A 21,572-nucleotide genomic window follows, 5' to 3' on the forward strand; every position below is an offset into this window, starting at 1 on the left:
GGCAAGATGGAGACGTGGAAGTACGCGTCCTTCAGGTCTAACACCATGAACCAATCTAGACGTTGAACGCAGGTTAGAATCTGTTTCTGCGGAGCATTTTGAACGGGAGTTTGTGTAAGGCCCGGTTGAGAACTCACAAGTCCAAGATTGGTCGCAAACCGCCACATTTTTTGGGTTCAATGAAGGGCTGTAGAAACCCTTTTTCATCTCAGCTGAAGGGACGGGCTCTATTGCATCCTTGAGAAGAAGAGTCGTGATCTCTGCCCGTAAAGCAAGAGATCACGCCCCTGCATTTCTCACCATGTACGGAGGTGGAGCGAATACCGCTGGAACGAGGCGGGAGCCGGGCGAACTGAATCACGTAGCCGAGTCAGAGGGTCCTGGCCAACCAGAGTGATAGGTTGGACAGCGAAAGCCATGCGTCCAAACAGGGGACGATTTTTTTTTACGTACCGCGTGGGGGGAGCAGGTAATAGCACATAGGGAGGCAGAATAGCGTCCCAAGGCTTGGTTGCTGAGAAAGGCTATGTGCGGCGCCCTGACCAGAGCAACTAATTGAGTAGCCGTGGGGGGCGGAAGTTTTCAGTCCAGTCTCATGCTCATGGCGGCCCGGGAAAGCATAGCGGACATCAGCGCATCAGCCTCAGACTGGGCGAGCAGTCCCGAAGGTGGCAGCCCAGATGAGTCATAAGCATCAGACGCCGCTGTGACGCTCTCCGATGCAGCGGCGATGTCCTCATACAATTCTGGGGGCTCAAGGGAGAATACTGGCTGGCCGCGAGGCAAGCCACACTCATCCCGAGCTCGGACGGAAGCAAGCAAGCGTGTCGGGGGGCAGGTGTTTTGTGGGGATTTACCTGGTGAAAAGGTAAATCCCCAGATTTTATGAGGCAGCTTTTATGACCGTCAGAACTGGAGAGAAATCGACCTCATCCAGGGACTTCACAGAGGCGGAAAGACATCTTTATAAAGACGTGTCCTGAAAAGGACGTTCAACGCCTGCTGTGTATTGCTCTTTTGTGAGTGAAAACTCAAACTCTTTTAGAGAAACAAACTCTTTTAGGAGGGAAAATCACTCTTTTAGGCAGTGAAAGTCCTGTCGAAGCGCCCAGGGCCGTGGACTGCACAGCGTGCAGAGAGAGAGAGAATGCCAGCTGGAAATGTGCCGTAAAATCCAACAGCAGTGCTTCTTGCCAGTAGAGGTGAGTGGAACAGTGGTGAACTCGGCTTGCTGTTGCACAACCGCTCGGACTGACAGACGCACGCCCGCTTCCCTTTATACCATATGTCCGGGAGCGGGACATGCAAATTCTGTCTGCCAATTTCACATTGGCCTTTTCTCAAGTTCAGAGGAAAGACAAATGAGGTGCGAGTTCATTCATCAGATCATAATTAGCTGACAGCTGCTTTGAATGCTTTTAACCGAGTGCAGAGCCCAGCATTTGTCACGCAGATCACAATCACGAGTAGCTTCAATGAAAGACAGCGGTGGGATCTTCAGATGACATGCAGTTCATATCTCCGTCTCTGTGAGTTAACGAAATCCTCCTGATTAATATGAGACACACTTGTGTACAGTGCAGTGTGGCTTCCACATTATATGACGTGACAGACAGCTAGTCATCTAATGTGGCTCTGTTCACAAAGCACAGGTTTGTCTGGAATGCGGTTGTGAAACCTGAAAATCTGCGGATGTCAGTTTGGTTACAGAATGCGGATGTCACACTCTTAAATAACCGTCCTGTGTGTGCACACAACCATATTAAGCTCTCAAAACAGGTCTGATAACTGTATTTTGCTGCGAACTTGTGAACGTGGTCTCTGGGACGTGCTGTTATAAGCAAGTTAAGCAGTGCTTACCTAACAGTATTGTGAAAAGACAAATGACACTATATGAATTAATTAAATGTAATTGTTAATATAAACAAATGTTTTTGTTCAAATTCGTCATCTTTCATCTCAGTTGAGCAGCACAGACAGTTTAGTCTGTTTAAAAAATAAGGTATGTAGACTGCCATTTCTACGTTCCATTTTCCTTGTGTAATCAGGTTAAGATTGTTGCCTTTGGTGGTCAGATTAGTTACTTGCTGCTGTTCATTCCAGTGGTTCTGAACTGTGTGAAGAGTGACGTGTGAGGCATATGATGCTGAAACTAGTAACTGGCAATATTTTCTTTTTCTTTTTGTTGTATGTGAAAACAAGCTTTTCTGGCACTATGGTTCATTGTATAATTCAATGGACATAAACATGCTCGTCTCAATATATGGCAATCTTTAATTTGTGCAATATGAGCAATATTACTGTCCTGAATTTTTTTAAATTGGTCACGAATTTCGCCACTGTGACAATTGTTTCCATTGACTGGTGGGTTCTAAGGCAAAAATATATGTCTAAAACATTTCTTTGACATTACACTCACCCTTATAATGTGTTTTGACACAGTGTTTAATTTTGTGTATTAAAAATCTTTGATGCTTGCCCAATCTCAAAGCCACGGCACGTGCCTGGATACTCGTTTTGTGCAAATATGAAAGTAGCTTTTCAGCTAAGCTGACCATTGAAAACAGATCTCATGATTCTTACTGAGCTAAGTGACATGAATCATGTTTAAACCTATAATAACACAAGCAAAGATACATCAGATTTAAAATGGGTATATACTGTATATCTTTACATGCTTTAAGAAATGCTCCTTAATTTTGAATCTATCAGCTGAATTAATTGAAAGTTGTTTTTTTGGGGGGGGGGTTCTCCCATTTTCTCCCCAATTTGGAATGGCCATTTCCCAATGCACTCTAAGTCCTCGTGGTGGCGTAGTGACTCTCCTCAATCCGGGCGATGGAGGATAAATCTTAGATGCCTCCGCAATGAGCGCATCTTATCACGTGGCTTGTTGAGCGCGTTACCGTGGAGACCAAGCGTGTGTGGAGGCCCATGCTATTCTCCGCAGCATCCACACACAACTCACCACGCTCACCACTGAGAGCGAAACCCACACATTATAGCAACCATGAGGAGGTTACCCTTTGTGACTCTAACTCCCGTAGCAACTGGGCCAATTTGGTTGCTTAGGATACCTGGCTGAAGTCACTCAGCACACCCTAGATTCAAACTTGTGACTCCAGGGGTGATAGTCAGCATCTTTACTCGCTGAGCTATCCAGGCCCCGACAAATTCATTGAAAGTTTGTGATGTGCAGAATTTTGATTATTAGTCTTATGGATTTCAGTAATCCTTCTATTTTTCTCAATTAGTCACTGCAGTTCAGTTTTACAGTATTCCCTCAATCAACCAACACTCTGACAATTTCCCAATCATACATCAGCATTTCAGGTAAAAATCAAGTTTCTAATTAATTTCATACATTAGGTGATGGGCCATGTCGTAAATTTACGACACATACATCAGCTGAAAAAGCCACATTCCATCAGTACTATTAAAATAAACACAGTTTGTTTACAGTAAGAAAGCTGTTAAATTAAAGGATATTATTTTATGATTAATGTTTCATATGATTTTCCATTTGCCTGCTTCAGGTTGCATTAGAGGCATTAATGAGTTCTAAAAATTCTCTGGAGTCAGCAAGAACAATCTAATAGCACCTATCAGATGTATTGATTAACATGCCAGCACAATGTAGCTGATCCACTGCCTCAATGTAAAGAAACTTCTTATCATTATATATTGCAAACTTTTTCAAGCTGTAAAACTAAATTTGAAAGTAACCACATGCTTTTAAAATGTCCCCAATGTCTGCCCTCTCTGCTTCTGAAAAATATATTATTGCTTTTGTTGCACTGCTGGCAAGAGACCTGACTAATTGGAAGTCACAGTCCACCCAATCTTAATTAGGCTGACTTGAAGAGGTTCCTCTATTAAACATGGGACTTGGGGATGTGTGTATTTGTTGTTGTCTCTGTTTGTTGGATTGTCTTTTGTATGTCACATGATTTCTAATCCTTCTAATCCAATAAAGAAGTTAAAAGGCCATTGTTTTGATCAACCGAGCAATGTATACCTTTAGATGTATCTTTTGATTTTGACTATTCTATGACACTTGTTGTCTGCTTGCAAAAACTACAAAGAGTGGAAAATAAGACTGGTTAGAATTAACATAAATTATAGAGTTTGGTGGTGAAAAGAGGGATTTTTACTGCTCCGTGTATGCCAGATTGAATATGTTTTTATTACTGAAATGTTTAAGATGCATTAAGCATTGAAACTGTTTCAAGGTCATATTATGGTACAAACACCCTCCCATTGTAACTTGAAGGGGTATATTTTTCATACCATCAAAAGTTTGCTGACAAGGTAAATTTTGTATATAAATCACAGATGATGGACTTAGAAAATGTTTCATAAAACTGTGTTGTTGGATTTCACATCATCAGATTTTAAATGGAATATATCCAGACATGTGGCTTTAGCTTCATTTTGTTTGTATGCTCATTTGTCACAATCACATCTAAAGGGGTTAACACCATACAATGCACTGACAGGATTTGGTTTGATATTTTCTCCAACAATCGTTGGTATTGGATTAAATATGAATCCAATAACAATTTAGGAATGGGCAAACCCCTCCTATATTTTAAAACCCATCACTGGCCCAATTAATTTCTTAGTTCACCAAAGCTAATTTAAATTATTGTTTATGCTTTCACATTTCAAAAGCAGCGACCTATTATTTGATGTGTTGATTTGTTATTAAGCCTTTATCTTTATCTTTCAGAAATGGATTCGCTACGCATTCTTCTGTATGCTCTCATTTTCCTGCTGAGTGTGATTGGTAATCTGCTCATCATCGTGGTTTTGGTCATGAACAAGCGAATGCGGACGGTCACCAACTCATTCCTTCTCTCCCTGGCCATCAGTGACCTTATGATGGTTGTGTTCTGTATGCCCTTCACTCTTATACCCAACCTGCTGGAGGATTTCATCTTTGGAGCTGCCATGTGCAAGATTGTGGCCTATCTCATGGGTAAGATGGACATTCACTTTACCTAACGAAAGACAGTTAGACAGATTAGTTTTTCAAACATTATAATTCTCTCCTAATTTCTCATCCTTTTGTTGTCTCAAACTCATATGGAGGTATGTGGTGTTTTTGTCTAAACAATGCAAGTCAATGGCATCCAACACCTTCAAACACACAAACAAAAACAAAACATAAAGGCAGCATGAATGTATTCCATAAAACTTGACTGGTTTAAACCATGTATTCTAAAGTGATGCGATCGGCTTTGGGTGAGAAACAGACCAAAAAGCAATTCCTTCCTTCGTGCTTGATACATGCACTGTGCACACACTCTACACATCAGGGACATGCTGTCCATATAAGCAGTGTTTACCTAACAGAAGGGTGAACTATTTATTTTGGGCTCTAGCTGTATAGACTTAACTCTCAATGAACAAATGAGATTAACAACTAAACTTCACAATAGAAGTTGCTTTTTGGTCTGTTTCTCTATTAAAGAAAATAGAGAAACACTAAACAAATTGATTGATGCTACCTGCTATCTACCAAAGCAAGAATTCACATTTTTGGTTCAAAGGAAATGGCTCTTTGAAACGTGAGACCTACGTAGAACTCATTGCAAAGTATGATACAAATTTTGCCATGCATTTAAGCTCATCCACTGTTTTCTCTGGCTTGTCTAACAAGATCCAAAACTATTTGATTGAGGCTATTGGAGACATTATCATCAATAACATTAAAAATGAAATTTGTTTCAATAGAACTTGATAAATCAACAGACTTCACAAATAAAGCCCAGGTACCAGTCATACTGCGGTATGCACTAAATCAAGAGGTGAAAGAAGCACATTTAGGTTTTGATGATGTGAGTGATGAACATACTGCTGATGCTCTCGCTGCATATGTTTTGGGAACTTTGGAGAAATATTGAATATTTTCCATTGCATGGAAAAATGTATTGCACAAACATATGATGGAGCTGCTATGGCATCGCAATTAAATGGTGTGCAGGCCAAGATCCAAGAAAAAAAATCCCAGAGGCTATTTTCTCGTATTTTTATGCCCTCAAACTAAACCTCGTACTGTCACAGTCAGGGACATTTATTTCAGAATGCCACTTCTTTTTCAAAACGGTGGAAGGGCTTTTTTCATTCTTCAACAAATCAACAAACTTCTGGATGAGGTAGTCAGAGAGCTGATCAGACAAGATGGTCTTCGCACTTGTGCCTTGTTCAGACTATTAGTCACCACTACTCAAATTTAAAGACTATGTTTCAGTCTATGATCGATAATCCAGTGGCGTGGGATAATGACACACTTAAAATGGCTGTGGGATATAATGCCTGGCTGATATAACGTGCTTTCTCCTTGGCATCTAGGAGGACATTTTCAATTTGACGGATTCACTTTTCAATGTGCTTTAGAAAAAGGGCATGGACATTGGCTATTGTTGTGCTCGAATAAAGGACACAATGGCTGCTTTGTATAACAAATAGCAGGGCTTAGATATTTGCCATGCACAATTTCTGCAGAAATGCATCCAGATCAACCTCAAGGAAAGGCGAGCAAGAGGCAACCAGTCTATCAGGGATGAGAGAAGGAAACTTTTTGACAGGATTATAAAGATATCACCACACAAATGCAAGCACGATTTCAACAGTTTGAGTTTCGTTGGCCTTGTTGACTGCAAGCAATTTATCTAAATGTCAAAACAGTTTAACAACAAAAAGTTTGAGAGCATGGCTGTGTATGCTAAATACTTTGACTTTGTCAGACTTAAGGCCGATCTTGTTGGACCTTACCAAATAGAGGAGGTGAGGGACAAAACACCTTGGGTTTTCACCTTTTCTTTTTGCTGTATTTCTTAAAAAGCTCTTTTGACATTATGGTTCATTGTATGATTTAATGGACATAAGCATGCTCTGCTCAATATATGACAATCTTTAATTTGTGTGATAAGACTGTCCTGAATTTTAAACAATTTGGTTGTGAAGTTTGGCACTGTAACATAGTTTCCGTTGACTGTTTGGTTATAGAGCAACAAATTACATCAATAACATTTCTGTGACATTACACTCACCTGTATAATGTGTTTTTGGGCACACACACATTTAATAACGTGTAATAATTTTTTTAGAAGACATGGATTAAACACCTGGAGTCGTATGGATTACCTTTATTTTGCCTTTATGTCTTTTTTGGAGTTTGAAAGTGTTGGACCCCATTGACTTGCATTGTATGGACAAAAACACCTCATATCTGCATAGAAAATATTTTTGCTTTTGTTCCGCAGAAGAAAGTATTACAAGTTTGAGATGGAATAAAGGTGAGTGAATTATTAGATAATTATAATTTTTGGGTAAACTATTCCTTTAATAATTATTTAATAAGATTTTTTTTTATTTTATTCCTTATCAACAATTAGTTTTTTAAAGATTTGTCAAATTGTACCAGATTTGTAGCTTCAAATCATTTAGAAATAGTTTTTTTTTGGAAAACAAATATAATAATTATAACTTGATATGAACAAGAATATTCTGATTTGTTTATATTTCTGTGAAATAATCTGTACTTATTACTTTTGGAAGGACATTAAATCTGATCAAAAAGTCTACAAATTTCAGATAATTTATGCTAGTTTTCTGTAAAACCATTTGCTGAGATTGCCAAACTGAATAAAAAAAAAGTCTATTCCGACCTATTATTGTGAAATCATGTACTTTAGATTTACTGCTCCTTAACATAATGTAAAAACCAGAGGTGGGTAGTAACGAGCTCCATTTACTTGAGTAGCTTTTTGGAAAAATGTTACTTTTATGGGTATGTTTTACGGTGGGCACATTTCACTCTTACTCAAGCAAATTTCTGATGAAAAAAAATGTACTGTTACTTTGTTACAATGGGTAGCGTTCCTGTCATTACCTTACTAGTTTTAATTTAATAAGTGTTAATTAATGCGTAATCTATTGAGATTTTTGAATGGGAATCTTACAACAGCAGAACTTCACAGCTGCTGCACGCTGTCACTGGAGTCACGGTCAACACTACAGCAGCAAGCATACAAAACAAACATTTCTTCTCTCCACACAATGCCTTAATTTTTCACCAAGACAAGGATTTCAAGATTAAAATTGCAGCTCCAACTTAAAAAAAAAACACATGATGAGGTAAGTTTTAGAGATTGTGACAGTGTGGGCTTGTCTGTGCTACTTATTCAATTTCAGCGTGAATCTGTAAGTGTGGACTCTTATGTACCGGGATCAAATACAGGGATAAGGTCAATTATTAACAATAATATTAATAGTATTATTATTAATCATTCTGTGATGCATGTTTGATGTGTATCATCAAGTCAAGTCAAGTGGTTTTTATTGTCGTTTCAACCATATACAGTTAGTACAGTACACAGCAAAACGAGACAACGTTCCTCCAGGACCATGGTGCTACATAAAAACAACAAAGGACCAACATAGGACCACATGAGACTACACAACGAAATAAAATACCTATATATATATATATATATATAAAAAAAAAAAAAAAAAACCTATATATATCTATATAAAGTGCACGTGCAAACATGTGCAAAAAGTACAGGACAGTACAACAAATTACTGACAATGAACAGGACAATAGACAGTGCAGCGCCGACCAGTACTCAGTAGTGCAAAAAGATGACAGTTTCTAAAATGTAAACATAACATACTATGAGATAATGTTCTATGCACATAGCAGTTATTGAGGTAGCAGACAGTTAGCAGACAGTTATAAAGTGACAGTTATTAAAGTGCAACTCAGGACACGTGTGTGTGTCAAACCAGTCTCTGAGTATTGAGAAGCCTGATGGCTTGGGGAAGAAGCTGTTACACAGTCTGGCCGTGAGGGCCCGAATGCTTCGGTACCTCTTGCCAGACGGGAGGAGGGTAAAGAGTTTGTGTGAGGGGTGTGTGGGGTCGTCCACAATGCTGGTTGCTTCTATGGATACAGTGTTTTTTGAAAATGTCTTTGATGGAGGGAAGAGAGACCCCAATGATCTTCTCAGCTGTCCTCACTATCCTCTGCAGGGCTTTCTGGTCCGAAACGGTGCAAGTCCCAAACCAGGCAGTGATGCAGCTGCTCAGGATGCTCTCAATAGTCCCTCTATAGAATGTAGTGAGGATGGGGGTTGGGAGATGTGCTTTCCTCAGCCTTCGAAGAAAGTAGAGACGCTGCTGGGCTTTCTTGGTGATAGAGCTGGTGTTGAGGGACCAGGTGAGGTTCTCCCATGGTGAACACCAAGAAATTTGGTGCTCTTGACGATCTCCACAGAGGAGCCGTCGATGTTCAGCGGAGTGTGTTCACCTTGTGCTCTCCTAAAGTCAACAACCATCTCTTTTGTTTTGTCGACATTCAGGGACAGGTTGTTGGCTCTACACCAGTTCGTCAGCCGCTGCACCTCCTCTCTGTATGCTGACTCGTTGTTCTTGCTGATGAGACCCACCACGGTCGTGTCATCGGCGAACTTGATGATGTGATTCGAGCTGTGCATTGCTGCACAGTCGTGAGTCAGCAGAGTGAACAGCAGTGGACTGAGCACACAGCCCTGGGGGGCCCCAGTGCTCAGTGTGGTGGTGGTGGAGATGCTGTTCCCGATCCGGACTGACTGAGGTCTCCCAGTCAGGAAGTCCAGGATCCAGTTGCAGAGGGAGGTGTCCAGGCCCAGCAGGTTCAGCTTTCCAATCAGGTGCTGGGGAATGATTGTGGAATATATCATGATCATGATCTGGAATATAGAAGATTAAACATCCATTATGTTACACGTGAAAGTAACTAATTAGTAACTACTTGAGTATTATTTTTATTGGATACTTTCTTACTCTTACAAGAGTCATTTGTTAACATTGATACTTTTACTTCTACTTGAGTAATTTTTATTTAAGTAATTGTACTTTTACTTGAGTAAAGTTTTTGGCTACTCTACCCACCTCTGGTAAAAACAAGGCAAATTGTGGTTGGTTGCTTCACATCTGAGTCAAACGGTCTTTGTGTCCAAATAAATGTACTGTAAATACTTCAATAAGCATCCAGTAGTTGTAGACCTTATGTAACTTATTAGCAACTCGAAAACCGCTATTCTTAATACCCATTCAAAATTCCAGCGAGAACCCATGGTGAAATAGCCTTCCGGGCTAGTCTGCAAATTGACGTCATGCCTAAGCCTCTTCCCAATCCTGTAAAATTAGCCTAAAACGCCTAATCAAGGCATACCCAAAGTAAATTTAAAGCTGTTCTTGAACATTTTGGAGTACATGCATGGTTTTGGTCACATTTGAAAGGGGACACTCTGAAGTTTTTTCCCCAGCAGTCAGAATTACTGTAAGTGCTACTGATTCTGAGTAATAGAAGTTTGAACACAATGAAATAGAAGTTTGTTTTTCCGTCTGAAATTTTTTTTTGCATACAGATGCCTGCAGATGACTATAACTTGTAGCTATTAGCTTGAGAACACAATGGGATCACAGCATGAAGCCTTACCTAGTCCAAGTTCAAATGTTATAACAATACCATAAAAATGAATATTTTACACATGTTTTTCTAAGGGTACACCCAGGCGTTTTACAAAAGTGCCTTTTGGATACTCCAAAAGGACCCTTTGGTAACCTAGAACAAAAAGGCTACTACTTTTGAGCGCTTCAACGTACAGTCATAATTTTGGGCTCTAATGAAAGATGACACTTAGAGCTATCATATTCCATATCCAGATCCACTATTAGTTTTGCTGACACAGAGTAACTGATGCATAAACACATTAGAGTGCCTTTTCCCTTCTTGAAACTAAATGTTGTGCATATAAAAGAGTCAAAACTAGTGCTATGGTGGACAATTTGTTTATATAAAAAATACACAACAAACTATTTACATGAATTTTTACACAAAGTATTTACAAACCATTATAAAATTGTACATGTTTCTAGCAACATGCCAGTCATTGTAGCAGTCACATTTGGGTACAAAGCACAACGGCACATCACAGGAAGAGTACTTCACTGGTGTCTTTGCATGACACTGCCTGCACTTCAGACGACCAGCGATGCAAGATTTGGTGATGTGCAACGGCCTGTGATGTGCTCTTCGTGGAGCAGGAGATACGGGTCTGGCTGTGGAGTGAGACCCCAACTCTGCCAGCTCCTCAGCAAGGGTCTCTCTGAAAGCCCTCCTCTCTTGATGAGGTGCTGTCCTGCTGCTCCACTTTATGTGGCCCGCATCCGGCTCCCAATCGCTATCTGATTCAGTGAGAATAAATAAATGTAATTTACAAAGCTAGACACAACTTTTCCATCTTTTCTGTATTCTATATATATATATATATATATATATATATATATATATATATATATATATATATATAGTTTTTCTTTTCGACTGTGTAAATATGTATTATTGTATGTATATTTACTGTAAATACTGTATACTTTGCCAATGTACAATTTACAAAGCTAGACACAACTTTTCCATCTTTTCTGTATTCTATATATATATATATAGAATATATATAGGAGTGGTGGTGGTGTAGTGGTCTAAACCACATAACTGGTAAACTGTTAATCGGAAGGTCGGTGGTTCGATCCCCACAGCCACCACCATTGTGTCCTTGAGCAAGGCACTTAACTCCAGGTTGCTCCGGGGGGATTGTCCCTGTAATAAGTGCACTGTAAGTCGCTTTGGATAAAAGCGTCTGCCAAATGCATAAATGTAAATGTATATATGTATATATGTATATATATATATATATATATATATATATATATATATATAGTTTTTCTTTTCGACTGTGTAAATATGTATTATTGTATGTATATTTACTGTAAATACTGTATACTTTGCCAATGTACTATGGAACAAATAGATGGGCCTACACCTCCCCCATGAATTCAGCATTGTAACAAATAGACTCTCAAACACAACATATATTCTTATTTTCAACTTATATTTATTTATTTATTTATATATATATATTTCAGTCCATTTATATATATATATATATATATATATATATATATATATATATATATATATATATATATAAATACATATTTACAGTAAATATACAAAACATCTATATAGCATGTCAATAGATCTGAAACAAACAATGAACTAAAACCTCACACGCACAAACAAATACAAAAAACACGCACAAACGGTTCAAACACTCACTGAGGAAACACACGACAAAGGGTAATTACAAAATGTGTATTCATTATTCAAACTAAAGCTTATTTATGCGGAATATACAGTAATATATGTTATAAAACACAAGAAAACACTTACTTGTCCAGAGCAATGTCTCATCTCTCCATAAACATTTCCTCTGCCTCCGAATTATCCGTATTGTTTTCAGAAATTTAATCTCCAAACTCATCATTTCCACAGTAAATGCCTTCTTATATCACATCCTGGGGTGAAAAGCCTGTTTTTCGCGTCCGTTTCACCATATTTAAATCGCCAAATGTGTAAACAGTTCCAAAACAGCTCTCCAATATTTTTACGCACAGACGCACAAAACGCTGGGTAATGGCAAGACAATTTTGCGCACACACATTACAGAACCGTGCTCTAATCTTCCCACTAAAGCCGCATATCACTGTTTTCAGAATTTCATTGGCTATACGATGCGTCAGTCATTTCCACTCTTCGATGTAATTGGTTTGATCAGTAAACAAAGGAAAGTGGGTATGCCCTTACATTCGACACAGACTGTGGTTGGGTATTGAAGGCTTTGGACAGGACATGGAAGCTCCTATTGGGTCAAATGAGGTGTCAATCGAAAGGTCAGAGTGCGTGCTTCCATTTTGATACCGGATATAGGAAATGTTTACATCTGAACTGAAGTTATTACCGATAATATGTGAAAGTTTAGGTACAGCTGCCAGGTGCTTTGAAATGATGCAACAAGAGTCTGTGGATATTTATTGATGTAATAATGTGATTTGGACTAAACATTTTACTTGATTTGATCATTTGGACATTTGACAATGAAACAACACCGTTTTTGTCGGGAAGTTATGGATCAGTGGAATACTATGATGCTTCATAGGTGAGTTGCCTAAATTTTGTTATTGGTTGTTTATATGTTGGTGGTCTGACAAAGATATAGATTGTACCTGCTGTTGTGACTGTATCTTAAAATGGTTTATATCAATAGAAAATCAAGAAATGTAGCTTTCCAAAGATATGTGGCATGTGTACCAATGTAACACACAGCAGTTTTGTTTATCGCATACTTTTATTTTGTACATTTAAGGGCCCGTCCGTGGGCTGTGAATTCTATCATGCTAAACTCATACTTCAGAAAACTAATTTGGCAACTGGTGTAGACTTATGTTTGAATCCACACCACTTTTTTCATGGATCACTCCCTAAACAAAAGTCAAGGATCATACAGAAGCAGCTGATACAATGCAAAGGTCAAATCTAACAAACAAGGACTTCTGTAAAATGGATTGGAGGGGAAGAAATTTAGTCAAGTTGTGACTGCTCAGTTCTGGACAGTATTAAAATAAAGAGAATGCGGTTGCACAAAAGTCATGACACAAAGTTCGATGTTTAAATACTGACCCTTAACACTTACTTAGTTTAATAATTTTAAACTATGACTTATCTATACATAAGTAATATTTACATTATATTCATGATGTTAGCCAGAGGGGAACTGGCTGTGGGGGCCACAGTGAGTCTGGTTTCTCCAGTTATTTTTCTCCATTAATCAACATCTTATGGAGTTTTGTGTTCCTTGCCACAGTCACCTTCAGCTTGCTCACTGGGGTTATTAATACAATAACTATTTCATAACTTATTTTTAAACACGATAAACAATGGTATTTTATCTAATTACACAATGATGATTCATCGACATTATAGACATTAGTTTTATCGTCTGTTAATGTCTGATCTTTTGTAAAGCTGCTTTGAAACGATATGTGTTGTGAAAGGCGCTATACATATAAAATTTACATGACTAAATGTAAACAATTCAGGTTGCATGTTCCAAGGAAACAATTACATTGTAATGTTTTGTGCCTTTTTTTATTTTCTTTTTTTATTTGCATACATGGGCAGAAAGCATTTCTTAAGGATGCTTTTTTTCCCTTGCATTATGTTCACTGTCTGTTAGAGAGGCCCCTGGGGATGACATAGTTCAGAAGAGAGCAGATCTTATTTGCTTGAGTGTGTGCGAGTGGCCTGCAGCCCACACAGTGACAGAGTGCGACATGGGAGCTCATCCAACACGCTGTGCCAACCACCACTGTTTGTTTTTTGAGAGGGAGGAGATGGAAGGGGATTTGTACATTTAAGAACTATTTTCCTGGTATGAGCTCTGGTGCAGAGGATGAGATCAGATCAGAGCTCTCGGGCCATCAGGACAGTAATTCCTCAAACATGTAGGGCGGTCTACAATCTCACATTACAGAGACCGCTGATAGAATGTCATTTCAAAATGCTGATAGCTTTGCGATGCTATAAAAACGCGTTTCTCAAGGATTTGTCACATTCAATTTTGATTTGTGTCAATCCATTCTAGATGTGAATTAAATTCATTTAGCAATAAGAACAGCTATATCAGAAAACTTGGCAGATAAACTAGATGTGAAAGCCCCGGAGCACTGAATCCCTGATTTGTATCCTGCATTCAGAACTTTGGGCACTTTTGGGCAAATTACATTTGATGGAAAATAACAACAACAACAACAACAGAGAACATAGTTACCAGACATCACTCAATACACATATCCATCAAACCAAATATAAATTACATAATTACACAGAAACAATATGTTAAAACATGTACTTCATGCAGAACATCTTACATAATTATTTGCTATTATTAATATAAAATTAATTGGTTGGAAATAAAACTGTTGTTGAATATCACTGAATCAACTTTAATACATTAGGTTACACAACACAACTCATTTAAATGATTGTGATCAGGCAGAATGAGATACTTAAGGTAACAGTTGCACGATACACCTTTTGCAGTGCACAAACCATTATTACATATACTCATTTGCTCTTAATTTCCATTTATTCTGTAAAAAGTGGTAATGTGCAACTGCACACATGAAAAATGTATCTAACCCATAACAGTTAGTTTAGTTAGTGTATCATTTATTTAATAATATTTTTGACTATTATATATACAGGTGAAACTCGAAAAATTAGAATATCGTGCAAAAGTTCATTAATTTCAGTAATTCAACTTAAAAGGTGAAACTAATATATTATATAGACTCATTACAAGCAAAGTAAGATATTTCAAGCCTTTATTTGATATAATTTTGATGATTATGGCTTACAGCTTATGAAAACCCCAAATTCAGAATCTCAGAAAATTAGAATATTACATGAAATCAATAAAAATAAAGGATTTTAAATACAGAAATGTCGGCCCTCTGAAAAGTGTAATCATGCATATGTACTCAGTACTTGGTTTGGGCCCCTTTTGCATTAATTACTGCCTCAATGCGGCGTGGCATGGATGCTATCAGCCTGTGGCACTGCTGAGGTGTTATGGAAGACCAAGATGCTTCAATAGCGGCCTTCAGCTCTTCTGCATTGTTTGGTCTCATGTCTCTCATCTTTCTCTTAGTAATGCCCCATAGATTCTCTATGGGGTTCAGGTCAGGCGAGTTTGCTGGCCAATCAAGCACAGTAATACCATGGTCACTGAACCAGGTTTTGGTACTTTTGGCAGTGTGGGCAGGTGCCAAGTCCTGCTGGAAAATGAAGTCAGCATCTCCATAAAGCTTGTCTGCTGAAGGAAGCATGAAGTGCTCTAAAATGTCCCGGTAGACGGCTGCGTTGACTCTGGACTTAAATAAAGCACAGTGGACCAACACCAGCCGATGACATGGCTCCCCAAACCAACACAGACTGTGGAAACTTCACACTGGACTTCAAGCATCTTGGATTGTGTGCCTCTCCATTCTTCCTCCAGACTCTGGGACCTTGGTTTCCAAATGAGATGCAAAATTTGCTCTCATCAGAAAAGAGGACTTTGGACCACTGAGCAACAGACCAGTTCTTTTTTTCTTTAGCCCAGGTAAGACGTTTGACATTTGAAGCCCATGTCCAGGACCCGTCTGTGTGTGGTGGCTCTTGATGCAGTAACTCCAGCCTCAGTCCACTCCTTGTGAAGCTCCCCACACATTTGAATGGCCTTTTCCTGACAATCCTCTCCAGGCTACGGTCATCCCTGCTGCTTGTGCACCTTTTTCTTCCACACTTTTCCCTTCCACTTAACTTTCTATTAATGTGCTTTGATACAGCACTTTGAGAACATCCAACTTCTTTTGCAATTACCTTTTGAGGCTTTCCCTCCTTGTGGAGGGTGTCAATGATGGTTTTCTGCACAACTGTCAGGTCAGCAGTCTTCCCCATGATTGTGAATTCAACTGAACCAGACTGAGAGACCATTTAAAGGCTCAGGAACCCTTTGCAGGTGTTTAGCTGATTAGAGTGTGACACTTTGAGCCTACAATACTGAACCTTTTCACAATATTCTAATTTTCTGAGATTCTGAATTTGGGGTTTTCATAAGCTTTAAGCCATAATCATCAAAATTATATCAAATAAAGGCTTGAAATATCTTACTTTGCTTGTAATGAGTCTATATAATATATTAGTTTCACCTTTTAAGTTGAATTACTGCAATTAATGAACTTTTGCACGATATTCTAATTTTTCGAGTTTCACCTGTATATATCAGTCTGAGAATTATCCTTTAGGACAAGATCTTTGAGCTCTTGACTCTAGTTTGTACAACAACTTATTAAACCTTAAATGTGCCCAGATCTTTATTATTTTTTTTCTTCCTTATAACAGGTATTTCAGTGTGCATATCCACTTTTAGTCTAGTGGCTATAGCCATTGAGAGGTACAGTGCGATATGTAACCCATTGAAGTCGCGGGCATGGCAGACCCGTTCCCACGCCTACAAAGTCATCGCTTTTACCTGGGTTCTGTCCTTACTCATCATGACACCCTATCCTATCTTCAGCAGTCTAGTCAAGTTCACCAAACCCAACAACATCACGATTCACATGTGTCGCCATGACTGGCCACAGAACGAGGTTGAGCAAGCATGGTGAGTACTGCAGATATTTCTCAGGGTTAGTGAACCAACCAGAATCATGTTGTGTGTAATAACACAGTAGTAACAATGTAATAACGTCTTGATAAATAACATGAGCACATGATTATTTAAAAACTAGTAGACCACTTTTTGATTGGAAACAGCACTGACAGCATGGCAGACCATGCAGTGGTCCCTGTTGTTATAGATTGATGCAATGTTGTCTCTTTGATTTACTTATGCTACAACAAGCACAAAGTAAATGTTGTAAATGGAATGTTTCAGGTTCATTACAACTTAATCCCATAAGCATGCTGTCGATTACCACAGGCAATCATTTTGAACAATCAAAAATCACGTGCAAGTAATGCACTTACAACAGAAGTCTAAGGGGCTACACATTTTTTTACGTATATTTACTACATATATAACTACTCCATCCATCCATCCATCCATCCATCGTCAACCGCTTATCCTGTGTACAGGGTCGCGGGGGGCTGGAGCCTATCCCAGCTAACATTGGGCGAAAGGCGGGGGACACCCCGGACAGGTCGCCAGTCCATCACAGCTCATTAACTACTCATTAACCAATTTGCGTTTTTTTTTAGTGTAGCATATTAACAGTCTTTTACATTTAAAATACAGAATTTTTTTACAGTGTGTGTTATAGTTTATGTAGTTTAGTTCATATTTTAGTGTCACATGTGTTACTCTGATGGTGTTTTGTGTTTGTGTGAGTAACAATGTGCACTGTTTCTACATTGCCCCCTACAGGGCCACACTTGATGAACTTTATTGTGGACTTTTGTAATTTCTACGGTGATTAACAGTACATTTTAAAGTAAAAAGCAGACTTTTATAGTTTCAGAAGGTTAGTATATCAAGTTGTTATCAATTAATATTATAAAATGTAGTGAACCATAAAATATACAGGCATCATGTCGGATCACATGTGATCGGATCACCCGAGACACTTATTAATACCAGGTGGATACTGGGTCATAAAGGGAGACAATAACAAAGAAATAGACAAAGAGTCACTCTGAAAAGCTAAGATTAGGAGCAGGTGTCTTCAAAATCAGCTGGCTGCCTCCTGTGGCACATTTTAGTTTTATGACAACCACTAGTAATCATGTTGCTAATTAGACAGCTAGGAACAACAACAGAACTCTCTCTCTCTCTCTCTCTCTCTCTCTCTCTCTCCTTGTTCCCCTGAGTTTGCTTGTACTCATTCCTTATACTTTCTTGATATCATATTAAGAACTTTCAAAGGCACTTTTTAACTGCCAGGTGCACTTATATTTTTTAGTTTTTGGTTGCTCTGGCCAATATGGACTGTTCAACTTTTTAATGAGGAAAATAATAAAATAAGTCACCAGAGGTTGTGCATTGTGGAGATAACTATGGGTAGCCTAATTGCTGTTGTTAAGCATGTCACCAACAATGTTTCTTCTAAGCTGCATGTGTACAGCTGCGCAACTCTAATGTTGATTCTGTGCAGATTAAGGCAAATACTAAGGCTTGCATTATTTTAGTGTCACATGTGTTACTCCTGGAAGAGCCACACTTGATGAACTTTAAGTCATCATGTGGCCTTTTGTAGTTACTATGAATAACAATACATTTTAAAGTGAAAAATAGAAAACGTTTTTGTAAATATAAACACATTGAGCACTTTATTTGGAAAATCTACTTATTCATGTTATTATAAAATCAGTCAGTCATGTGGCAGCAGAGTGCTGCATAAAATCATGGATATACAGGTCAGGAGCTTAATTCATGTTCACATAAACCATCAGAATGGGGAAAAACTGTGATCTCAGTTATTTCAACTGTGGCATGATTATTGATGCCAGACAGGCTGTAGAGTTTACTCAGAATGGTGCCAAATACAAAAAACATTCAGTGAGCAGCAGATCTGCAGACAGAAATGCCTAGAAAATAAAGCTGAGGCTTCAGTTAGCGCAGGCTTGCCAAAACTGGACAGTTAAAGATTGGAAACCATAGCCAGGTCTGATGAATCTCGATTTCTGCTGAAGTACACAGATATTATTCCCACTGCAGCCTCAGCTTTCTGTTCTTGGCTGACAGAAGTGGAACCTGAAGTGGTCTTCTGCTGTTGTAGATAATCTGCCTCAAGGTTCGATGTGTTGTGCATTCTGAGATGCTATTCTGCTCACTACAATTGTACAGTGTGGTTAGCTGAGTTGACCTCTCTCATTAACAAATGTGTTTCCGTCCACAGAACTGCCGCTCACTCAGTGTTTTTTTGTTTTTGGCACCATTCTGAGTAAATTCTAGAGACTGCTATGTGTGAAAATCACAGGAGATCAGCAGTTACTTAAATACTCAAACCAGCCCATCTGGCACCAACAATCATGCCATGGTCAAAATCACTGAGATCACCATTTTTCCTCATTCTGATGGCCCCCAGTTGTACAGGTGTACCTAATTTTTTTGTAAACATATATATACATATATATAGTTAATATATATATATATATATATATATATATATATATACAACAGTTAGTTCCGTCCACAAATCTGATTGTACGAGATACGTTCCATGAGCACAGATGGTCTGACAGGATCAGCTTCACTGTGTGTATCACTCCGCTTGTGTTCGTGCCATTCTAAACTATGGCGTAATAGCAGTGCATATCTGTTAGGAGTTAGTCTTTATTTTTGAAATTACATATGTTAGCCAGCAAGTGGTGGCAAAAGATCATTTTTGTGTGTAATATGAGCCAGTTGGTGACCTAAAGTGAATCTGTTAATCATTGTTTACATAGAACAGCGCTCTGTGGTCACTCGTATTACCACTACATTATTTAAGCTAGGATATTGTTTTAAATGACTTTAAATTAACAATTTCAGGATTAAGGTTCATTGCAGCTGAGACAAAAAGGACTGGTTTGATTACAGAACTTGAGGTGTTTACCGAGTTTCCACATTGGATACACACTGTTTAAAAATGGTCGGAGGACATCGCTGTTTCTATAGTGAATGACTCTTGCGCGCCTACCACGAAAAAGGGAGAAATACCCCCACTTGGATGCTATTTTTCCACTGAGAAAGCTGACCTTCAGAACGCTGACAGCATATCTGCTTGGGAGTGGCAACAGGTGATCACACATGCTCTTTCTCTCTCTCTCTCTCTCTTACACACACACACACACACAGACACACACACACCCATCAATCCATCCTTGTTTATTCAATAACTTGTTATAAACATCGCAAGCCGTGATACTATTTCTGAAGGGAACTTTTTGAATTACCAACGGAGGTTTGGATGCATCATTTGTTTTGAACCAGCAATGGCAGATTCTGATCAGTAGCGTAATAAAGTAGTTCCATGCACAAATGCGTTTTTATGACCTTACTTGGTTTTTCCTAATTTTTTTAAAATTAATTGTTCATTGAACTGTTGTATATAAGCAATACCACACTCGCAATCGTGCTATATGACCCTACATCAGCACTGCTGTAATTACCTACGGCCGAATAACAGCAGTGCTGATGTAGGGCAATATTGCACTCTTGCTCGTGTGATATATTTAAGCAATATCTCATGAGCATGAGTGCGATTTTGCTTATATACAACAGTTCAATGATCGAGTAAAAAAAAAAAAAAAAACTAGGAAAAGCTGAGGATGGGCATAAAAATGCATTTGTGCATGAACTACTTTCTAATGCGACGGATCAGAATCTGCCGTTTCTGGTTCAAAACAAGTGATGTGTCCAAGCCTTCATTAGTAATTCAAAAATGTTACTTCAGAAATAATATCACAGTTTGTGCTGTTTCTGACAAGTTATTGGATAAACGAGGATGTGTGTCTGTTTGTGTGTGTGTGTGTGTGTGTGTGTGTGATTGAGAAAGAGATAGAGAGATGGAGTGCATGCAATAACCTGTTGCCACACCCAAGCAGAGATGCTGTCAGCTTTCTCAGTGGAAAAATAGCTGTGCAAGCGAGGGTATTCCTCTCTATTTCACTGTAGCCGGTTCGCATGAGTCATTCCCTATAGAAATCGCAATATCCTCCACCATTTTAAACAGTATGTATCCAATGTGGAACGCTTTAGTAAGTGAGTGCTGTTCTATGTAAACAATGACTAACGGATCCACTTCACGTCACCAACTAGCTCATATTACACACAAAACTTAGCTTTTGCCACCAGCTGCTGGCTAATATATGTAATGTAAAAAAAAAAAAAAAGATGTAAAAAGAGACAAATATCCTACAGTAGGTCTTAACACATATGCACTGCTCTTACACTTTAGTTTAGGATGACGAACACAAGCGGAGTGATACACACAGTGAAGTTTCGGAGTGCTGATGGTGTCAGACCATCAGTGCTTATGGAACGTCTCTCATCCAATCAGATTTGAGGACCGAAACTAGCTGTTTATATATATATATATATATATATATATATATATATATATATATATATATACACATAATATGGCATGCC

The 21,572-nt window shown here is 38.6% G+C and overlaps 1 protein-coding gene across 1 annotated transcript in view; it reads left to right on the plus strand.

Moving 5' to 3' along the window:
• LOC127655253 (cholecystokinin receptor-like) overlaps positions 1-21,572 on the plus strand; it is a 40,705-nt gene that overhangs the window by 13,712 nt on the left and 5,421 nt on the right. Inside the window, exons 2-3 of the mRNA XM_052142940.1 lie at positions 4,733-4,981; positions 16,841-17,102. Coding sequence (XP_051998900.1) covers positions 4,733-4,981; positions 16,841-17,102 — 511 coding nt within the window. The remainder of the gene's footprint in view (positions 1-4,732; positions 4,982-16,840; positions 17,103-21,572) is intronic.

Source organism: Xyrauchen texanus, chromosome 14 (assembly GCF_025860055.1).
Source record: "Xyrauchen texanus isolate HMW12.3.18 chromosome 14, RBS_HiC_50CHRs, whole genome shotgun sequence".
NCBI classification, from domain to species: Eukaryota; Metazoa; Chordata; class Actinopteri; order Cypriniformes; family Catostomidae; genus Xyrauchen; species Xyrauchen texanus.